This window comes from Giraffa tippelskirchi, chromosome 7, assembly GCF_054371585.1.
Source record: "Giraffa tippelskirchi isolate mGirTip1 chromosome 7, T2T-mGirTip1v1.2.pri, whole genome shotgun sequence".
NCBI lineage: Eukaryota > Metazoa > Chordata > Mammalia > Artiodactyla > Giraffidae > Giraffa > Giraffa tippelskirchi.
The window spans coordinates 35,455,614-35,464,161 of record NC_137281.1 but is presented as its reverse complement, the minus strand read 5'-3'; the positions used below and the strand labels follow the sequence as shown (position 1 = coordinate 35,464,161).

Genomic DNA, 8,548 nt, shown 5'->3' with positions numbered 1-8,548 from the left:
AAGGTCACCCCACTTCTCCTGAGGCAGCTTCAGCCCATTTGGTGGGAGGACCCCACAGAGCCCTGCACATGTTTCCCCAAGGCTGGGACCAGGTGCAGACCAGCACCACTTCCATGATGAGCCTGGGGGCATGGCACCCATGGTTGGGGCGCTATAGGCAGAGGGAGGAGGGGGGTGGCACTCACCTATGGCCATTCACTTAAGGGGGCAAGGCCAGGGCAGGGGGCCAGCAGTGGAGTAGGGACCACTGTGGCTAGGTTTTTGGCAAGCCTTTGGAGAGCTTGAGTTTCCCATTTATTAGGTGAAGGTGCCAGTACTTGTATGAATCAGTCATGGTAAGGATGGCAGGGAGGACACTTGATCCTGACTTAGTGGGTGACAAACCAGCACTGGGGAACCACCCACAGCATGCCAACACCCTGCTCCCTGCGTCTGATCAGGGGCTCACAAGACCAACTCTTCCAGACGATGCTTGTGTAAAAAGGTTATTTTAATAAGTAAAAATGGCTAAGCTTCCAAAAGTTCTTAAATAGGATTTCAGAGGGAGGAAGATGTCAAGAGGCTAGTGAGCAGGGAGACAGCCTGGTGCCAGGCAGAAGAGGGGAGCAGCAAGATCCCCACCCACTGGCCTCCTGCCGGCCATAAATAAAGCCCGACCCACGGCGGGAGCGGGCCTCCTGTGAACACCTAGGAACACTATATACACGCCTGGCGATATGCTCTGCTTCCGGAGAAGTGCAGGACAGGGCTGCCCACCAACTGCCCAGCTCCCACAGTTCCTGTGCCTTCTGGAGGGGCCCTGTGGGCTGGGGAGGGTTGGGCCAGCCCGGGCGAGGGCCCACCCTCCCACATAACACACTTGCCCTCCCCACAAGGGCCCACACTGATGGCCTGGGCCTGCCTTCCAGCCTGCGCCACTTGCAGCCAGAGCCACAGCCAAGAGACACGGGTCCCTTCCGAACGTGTTTCTCATCTCTGAGGGGCGATGGGCTCAAAGAGGTGCCTCCACTCTGGCCTCTGCTTTGCGGGCACCAGACGCTGCAGCAGGGGCGGGCCAGCCACGCATGGAGACGCAGTCGCTGGTCCCTGGTCCGGCAGAGTGGGCATGTCCATCACACAGGCAATGGCCTGGACTTCCCTATGGGAGGGGGTAGGTTTTGTCAGCACCAGGACAGTCAGCCTCTGTCCCAGAGCAGGAGGCAGCCGGGCAGAAGCACACACACAGCAGGCAGCGAGCCCCAGACCCAGCCAACTTCCCGGCACAGCCCTGCAACCCGAGGTGGCCAGGCAGGCGGGTGGGCGGGCAGCCCTGGGCTGCTGGCCCCCACACTCACCTGGAGACTCTGCGGCCCCAGCCGTCAGGCTGAAATCAAAGCAACAGGTGTCTCACTGGTAGGCTTGCCTTGGGCTGGGACCCACCCCCCAGGATCCTGCTGCCCACAGCCCCTTTAGACTCAAAACACTTGCCAGGCCCTTCTGTGAGTGGGCCAAGCTGGGGGCTGGAGCCTCGGATTCTAATCACCCATCCACGGCCTACTTGGGAGGGCATGTCTTTCATGAACCCAGCCTCAGAGAATTGCGTCCTGGCCCTCACATCAGCGGCCCAGCTAGGAGTCTGGAGGGCTGGCCTCCTCCTGACACTCCGTCTCCAAGGGGCCTTCAGTTTCCCATCAGTAAAATGGACCCAGCACTGTCTGCCCTGACTACTTCCCAGGGCCAAGGAAGGTTGTGAAACTGGTCTGGAGAAGTTTTATAAATTTAAAGCCCACCCCAATAAGGGCAGCCCAGTAGCCGTGATCAGCTTGTGGGGGAGGCTCCCCACCCTGGCTCACCCCCTGAAGACTCACCTGAGGGCTGCAGCTTCCTCCTGATGGAGCCTGGGCGGCTAGTGGTCCCAGAGCCGGGGGCCGAATGGGCTCGCGCTGAGGGCTGTGGCGTCTGGCAAGCTGGCTCCCACTGTGGGCAGAGAAGGGCAGGTGGGCGGGGTCTGCTGCCCTGGGTCTGCCCCACCCCCACGTGTTTCCCCTCCCCAGCCACCTGAAACTGTTTCCTCATCTACAAGGTGGGCATGATGATGATACAATAACCATGGGAAGAAGGTGGGAATTAATAAAGAACTAGTTACTACTGAGCATCTGTGTGCCAGCCTGCACCTCCCTGCCCCACCTCCAACCAGCTGATGACCCCTAGGTACCTCTGAGGTCAACAAAAACACCTGGACTGAAGCCACTACTGGGTTTGGGTTCAAGTTCTGGCTCCACGCCCTCTGGTATCTTCCCCTCCTCCCCACTCCAGGCTGTCCTCCCCGCCACACCCTCCCTCCTGCCCAAGACTGGAAGTCTTTGACCCAGTGCCAGCGGAGGCAGGCCTGTGGGGGTCCCTGTACCTCTAGGTGCTCCTGGCTGGACCATGACCCGAGCTCTGTCCTGCGGGACCCGGGGCCCAGCTCCACAGAGCGCACCCTCTCAGCAAACTTGAGGGAGTAGAGCGTCTCACTGGTGTTCTTCTCCACAGGGGACACCTAGGGGACACACGAGAGCTCACTCTCCACCTGGCTGGCTGGCTGGCCTCACAGAACTGGAAGGGGCCTCAGAGGGAGCTCACAACCAGGGGCTTCTAGAAGGCTCCCTGGAGAAGACGGAGGGGGAGGGGAGCTGGGGTGGGGGGGGCAGGCAACTTCACCAAGGTGGCTGAAGTGGAGGAAGCTGCAAGCAAAGGGTGACGTGGCCAGGTCTGTTGGGAAGGCTATGGGGTGGAGGTGAGGGGGGGCACATGTCACTGACTCTGAAGCTGCTGAAGACAAGAGGCTTTTCTCTGCACAGCCTGCGGGGTACCTGGGCTGCAGGGGAAGGAGGGGGGTGGGAACCCCTGTTCTTGGAACTGGCCAAGTCCGCACACACTGATGGCCACCCTGTCCGGCCCACCTGAGGCCCTCACCTGCACCACCATGAGAGTCTTGCTGTCCCCGCTGAGCGAGTCCTGCAGCAGGTAGGTGAGCTTGGAGTTGCGGAAGGGCACGTGGCCCTGACGGGAGCGCAGGGCGGCGATGACATCGCCCAGGGCTGACAGCGACTTGTTGATGTGCTGTGCCTCCCGCAGGCGGCTGCCCTCGGCCCCCGACTTGCCCACGCGCTCGGAGCCGGCCAGGTCCACCAGGTTCAGCTTCCCTGCGGGGAGGGTGCGGGCAGGTCAGGGCCGCCCCGGGAGAGGCAGGGGTGGGGGTGCTCGGGCCAGGCGCTGGGGTCCCCGGCTCACCCGTGGTGCGGAGGCCGGTGCTGCAGTCCACGCCGCGCACCGTCACGATGAGCAGGGCGTGCGAGCGCGAGCTGTGCTCGTTCAGGTTGGTGAACTCCGTGGTGCGGTTGGTGTGGCCGAACTCGAACACCTGGAGGCGGGAGGGCCGACGCACCGGCTTTGGAGTGGGGTCTTCGGAATCCCCAGTCCTGGAGCACCCCTATGAGGGGGCGTCACCCGCCACCTCCTCCGGGGGAGGAAACGGGCGGACCCGGCAGAGCCCGCATCTGAGCCCCACGCCTTCGGGCGGAGCCGCTCCGCTGTGGGCGGAAGCCTCCCAGCGTTGGCCCGCCCAGCTCCTCACCTTGTTGATGTCCTCCACGCTCTGCACCTGGAACTCGGTCAGCCCCGGCACGTATAGCTGCCCACTGCCGTCTGGGCACAGCCGGATTTCCAGTTTCTCCTGGGGCTCCTGTCCCAGCAGGTCCCTGAGGGCAGGCAGGATGGTCACGCCCTCCTCCCAGTCTGCCTTCTGCTTAGACTTGCACCCGCCCCCAGCCTGGAATATTCCCCCAACCATCACACTTCAGGATGGTTTCCTGGACACCAAGCGGCTCAGCTCCTCTCCCTCCCCAGCCCCAGCTTCTCTGGGGCACTCAGTTTGCTGAAGGGCGGAGGCAGGAACATTCCCCAAAAGTCCTGGGGTGGTGTTAATTCCAGCCCCCATGCTGCACTGAACCCCTGGAGGCAGGCTTCCCCAAGACCCCACTCTCACTTTTCACCACCCAGTGCAGCCTGCAGGTAGGGTGAGGGCACTTCGAGAGGGAAAGGCGGGCCTTGGTCTTGGTGTCCCGGGTGGGCTCAGAGGGCCCTCCTCCCTTCCGCCTGCTAGTGCAGGGGAGGGGCCTGGAACCAGTGAATCCTCTGGGCCTAGTCATGACATTCAGCTCCCACCTGAGGCCCCCATCTGAGGGCCCTTCACCTGAGGCCCTCCCCCTGAGCGCCTCTCACCTGAGGACCTCGTTGTAGATCTCCGCGGCACTGACGGTGATGGTGTACTCCCAGTCGGACGCCTTCTCCTGCACCTCAGAGAAGAGCAGCCGCAGGGCCCGCTGGTTGATCCCTGGATTCTCAGGGGTCCCCTGGGGGTAAAATCAAGGCCCCAGTGAGCCAGGCCTCTCCCCACCCCCCATGAAGGCTGACCCATGCAGATGCTCCCCACCTGTTCTGGATACCCTTCCCAGGCTGGCCTCCTCAACTTAAGCCTGCCCCCCAAACGCCCTTCACCAGCTACAAGCCGCTTCACTTCCTTGGGCCTCAGTTTTCTCACCTTTAAAACGGCCCCGCCCTGCCAGGAGTGGGCCTGAGACTTAAAGCAGAGCACCAGGTGGAACTTGGCCCGGGGCCTGCACGCAGGGGCTGCTGATGAATACTGGCCCTGCTGGGCCCCCTGGGAGAGGCCACTGAGAATGTGTGACTTCCCTGCTGCTGCCCAGAGTCGGGGCTCAACGTCAGGTGGGCCATGAGCCAGGTTCTGCGGGAGAGCTGGCGAGTGAACTGGGGCCGGATGGGCTGGCTGGCCTTTCTAGAAACAAATCTGGAGTCCTCACCTGGGCCTCTCTTTGGATGGCACCTTCCACCCCTACTTCTGCTTCTGCCACTGGGGCCTCAGTATCCTCCCCACACCCTCCAGCCCCGTGGCCTCTGCCCCGCTGTCCCCTCTGCTCCACAACTCCTCTCTGTGACTGGCTTCGGTGTCTGCACCAATGTCACCTCCTCAGGGAAGCTTCCTTTCCCTCCAAACGCTGGATCCCTCCCTCACTGTTGGTTCCTCATTCCTGGCTGAGTTTTCCTCCCTAGCACCTGACCGAAGGACACATGGTGACTTGCCGTGGGCACTGCCATCTCCCCATGGGTGGGCCAGCTCTGCGGGGCAGGCACTCTGGTCACGGCTGAGCCCCAGGCAGGGCGCCGGATGCACGTGGAGCCTCAGCCTGGATGAGTTGGAGGATGGGCGCTCCTGGTGTCACCTCAACTCTGGGCACCCCAGACAGAGCTGGGAGCCTAAGTGGTGTTGCACACACTCCCCCCAACCACCCCCTCCCCCTTCCCATCTTCCCTTGGCCTGCCTCTCACTAAACAGTCTAATCAATCCCTTCTTGAGGGATAAGAAGGTCCAGATTGGGGAAGAAAGCCCCACCACGGGAGCTTTCCCAAAGGGTGTCTAACAGCCTGGGCCAGCAGGGCCCTCTCACGGCCCTTGTTGGGACACCAGGTCACCTACCCTCCTCCCCTACCTGGAGGATCCCGCAGCAACCCTCAAGAGCCAGGGAAATGGTAACAAACCAAAGACACGCCCTGGGACCAGCTTTCCATTTTTGTCTACAGTCAAGATTCTTCCTCCTCTCAATGCCCCTATTCCAGGCCACAGCCCATGGAGGCGTGAGGCATGGGGCGTGGGGTGGGGGGAGGGTGGCACAGGCAGGGAGATGAGGTCTGCGAGCTGCAAGTAAGAGCTGGGCACCCCACGACAGCCTCCACTGGCCAGTCTCTCCCGCTGCCCAAGGATCTCCTTGAGGGCCGAGGTCCCCCCTCATTCATCCCAATACCCCCAGGGCCCAGCATGAGCAGCCATACAACAGGAGCCCAATACATGTGTGTGGTTGAAATGAGGGCAATCCTGAGATACGTCACAGCAATCTGCTGTGGACCCACCCCACAGCCCCTTTAAACTCAAACACTTGCCAGGCCCTTCTGTGAGTGGGCCAAGCTGGGGGCTGGAGCCCCGGATTCTAATCACCCATCCACGGCCTACTTGGGAGGGCATGTCTTTCATGAAGCCAGCCTCAGAGAATTGCATCCTGGCCCTCACATCAGCAGCCCAGCTAGGAGTCTGGAGGGCTGGCCGAGACCCCTCTGGGGCCAGAGGTTGTTGTCAGCGTACCTTCCCCTCCCCCGTACCTACTGGGACCACGCAGGTGTGCTTGGGCAGGGCACCCCCTCTTCAGGCCTGGTGCCTTAGGGTTAACACAAATAACTATGGGCTCAGCTCTAAGGCTGTGAAGACCAAGTGAGGCAAAACTTGCCCCACACAGAACCTCGAGACCAATGAGGGGCATCCCCATCAATGGCAGCAAGGAGGCAGTCTTCACTCTGAACCCCTGCTCCATCCAGTGGGTACCCACCTCCATCGTGTATGTCTTGCCAGCACCTGTCTGGCCGTAGGCGAAGATGCAGACATTGAAGCCATCAATGCAGGAGGTGATGAGGGCCTGCACCTCCTGGAACACCTGCAGAGAAGATGTAGGATGGAGGATGTGGAGCTGCCAAGGCTGCTGGCCGCCCCCCCACCCCAGCCACCTCCTCCTGACCGCTCCCCTCCTTCAGCAACAATATGGCACATGTTATCATGGGCAACCAGCTCACTGTGGGGGAATTTGTGACTAATGAGTCATTTACACTAGGCGTCAGTGGGCAACCTGATTGCCAAAAGACTGAAGGGAAGTCAGGGTAGGAATTACTACCCACTGGCACCTGAGGAAGGGGCCGCCTGGGCCAGGAGTTCAGGAGGACTCCCCCAGCTTTCCCCCCATCTCAAGGCAGAGGCAGCATGTGCCTGGCACCTCCACTGTCTTGCCTGCCAGCCAGTGACAAAAGACAGGGGCAAAGATAAAGCCTAGCCTGGGCACAAGCAAAACAGGCCTCTCAGGTTGGCCCTGGCAGAGATGAGGGAAGAGCAGATGCTGAAAACCTGGCTCACACAGGCTGCGGGCTCCTCCCTGAGGTCTGCGCGAGCAGCATGAGAGTCCCTAGAAAGGCCCGTGGGGCCGATAAAGGTGGTGCTCCTGGCTGGAGAGGCCTGCCTCCACACAAGCCAGGGTCCAGTGGGTGGGCAGGGCCATGTGAGTGGGAGGGGCTGAGTGGGTGTGGTTGATTATGGGAGGGGACCCGTGTGGGTGGGAGCGGCTATGAGGGTGGGTGTGGCTATAAGGATAGGAGGGATCACTTGAGTAGGATGGCCCAAGAGTGAGTGTGGCTGTGATGGGCGGAGCCACGGGGGGGGGTGCCCTAGCTTATGCACGCATCTGCCCTTCTTCGACTTCACTTTCACTTTTCACTTTCATGCATTGGAGAAGGAAACGGCAACCCATTCCAGTGTTCTTGCCTGGAGAATCCCAGGGACGGGGGAGCCTGGTGGGCTGCCGTCAAGGGGTTGCAGAGAGTTGGACACCACTGAAGCGACTTAGCAGCAGCAGCAGCCCTTCTTAGCGGAGGCTTCCGAAGCCCTTTTCGCCTTCCCACCCTCTTCTCTCCTCCAGAAGTAAAGAGAGGGACCATGCAGCCCTAGGCTTCTCCATCCTGTCTCCCCTCCCTTACGTTTATTTTTGTCTTACCCTCACCCATCTTTCCCCCTTCATGTGAGGTGAGTGTGTCTCTCTGTCCCTCTCCCGGCAGGGGCCACACTCACGTCCTGCTGTGAGGCCTGTGAGGAGAAGACCTTGTCCAGCTCGAAGGAGACAGGCTTTCCTTTGTGCAGCAAGTGAATGATGGAGTCGTCGTCGGGATCAAAGGTCACAGCATTGGTCGCCTCAGGTCCTTCCCCGTCCTCTTTGGTGACTGGCCGGACACGGGCAATCACTCGGATGTTCCCTAGATTGGATGGGGCAGGAGAGACAGGTACAGGCCGGGTCAAGACCAGACTACCTCCACACTGGTGTCCACTGGTGTCCAGAGCAGGCCAGTGGCTCAAGAGATCCCTACCTTCTAAGTAAGGCCCCCAAGGGCAAGGTGGCCCACAAAGCTGTTATTAGTCATTCATACTATACTATGAATTCATGTATCAATACATTTTCTTGCTAAGCAAACCAACTGAGGGTGGTAGCCTCACCTTTGGGACATAGAGGAAAGGTCAGTTTTCAGAGTTCAGACTTTGCACCTTCCACCCAGTTTGGGTGAGATACCAAAACGGACAAGTCATCACACATCTGGACTTCAGTTTCCTCACACACACAATGAGGGGCTTGGATTCCACTAAGCCAAGGGGCTTGTTCTCTCATTCTAGAAGGGCACTATGAATGCCAGGACAGAGTTTGGGAATCAGATGGGCTGACAGGACCAAGCAGAAGATGGGCACAGGCAACAGGGCAGCCCCGGGGTTGACTGGGGCACAAATTCAACCATGCCACCCCCCTTGCTTCAAGCCCTTAGAGGGGATCCCAGAGGCTTGAATGAAGAGAAAACTCCCCATCACATCTAGCATGGCCCCACCTCCCTTCACCTGTCCACTCCAGCTCACAGTCCAGGTCTCAGCCCT

General features: G+C 60.4%; 1 protein-coding gene across 28 annotated transcripts in view; it reads right to left on the bottom strand.

Annotated features, from left to right (window-relative positions):
• Nucleotides 1–472: 472 nt before the first annotated feature.
• The window catches only part of KIFC3 (kinesin family member C3), a 35,439-nt gene continuing 27,363 nt past the window's right edge, over nt 473–8,548 (bottom strand). For 10 of the 28 annotated variants that reach the window (XM_081512396.1, XM_081512387.1, XM_081512388.1 and 7 more), the window contains 10 exons: nt 7,703–7,884; nt 6,420–6,524; nt 4,246–4,376; nt 3,599–3,722; nt 3,256–3,385; nt 2,938–3,167; nt 2,387–2,521; nt 1,848–1,956; nt 1,335–1,363; nt 473–1,138 (listed from right to left, as the gene is read on the bottom strand). In XM_081512396.1, coding sequence (XP_081368522.1) covers nt 1,359–1,363; nt 1,848–1,956; nt 2,387–2,521; nt 2,938–3,167; nt 3,256–3,385; nt 3,599–3,722; nt 4,246–4,376; nt 6,420–6,524; nt 7,703–7,884 — 1,151 coding nt within the window. In that variant the 3' untranslated portion in view covers nt 473–1,138; nt 1,335–1,358. Of the gene's footprint in view, nt 1,139–1,334; nt 1,364–1,822; nt 1,957–2,386; nt 2,522–2,937; nt 3,168–3,255; nt 3,386–3,598; nt 3,723–4,245; nt 4,377–6,419; nt 6,525–7,702; nt 7,885–8,548 lie in introns of all 28 variants that reach the window. The other 18 variants (XM_081512395.1, XM_081512385.1, XM_081512386.1 and 15 more) reach the window with 2 other exon arrangements.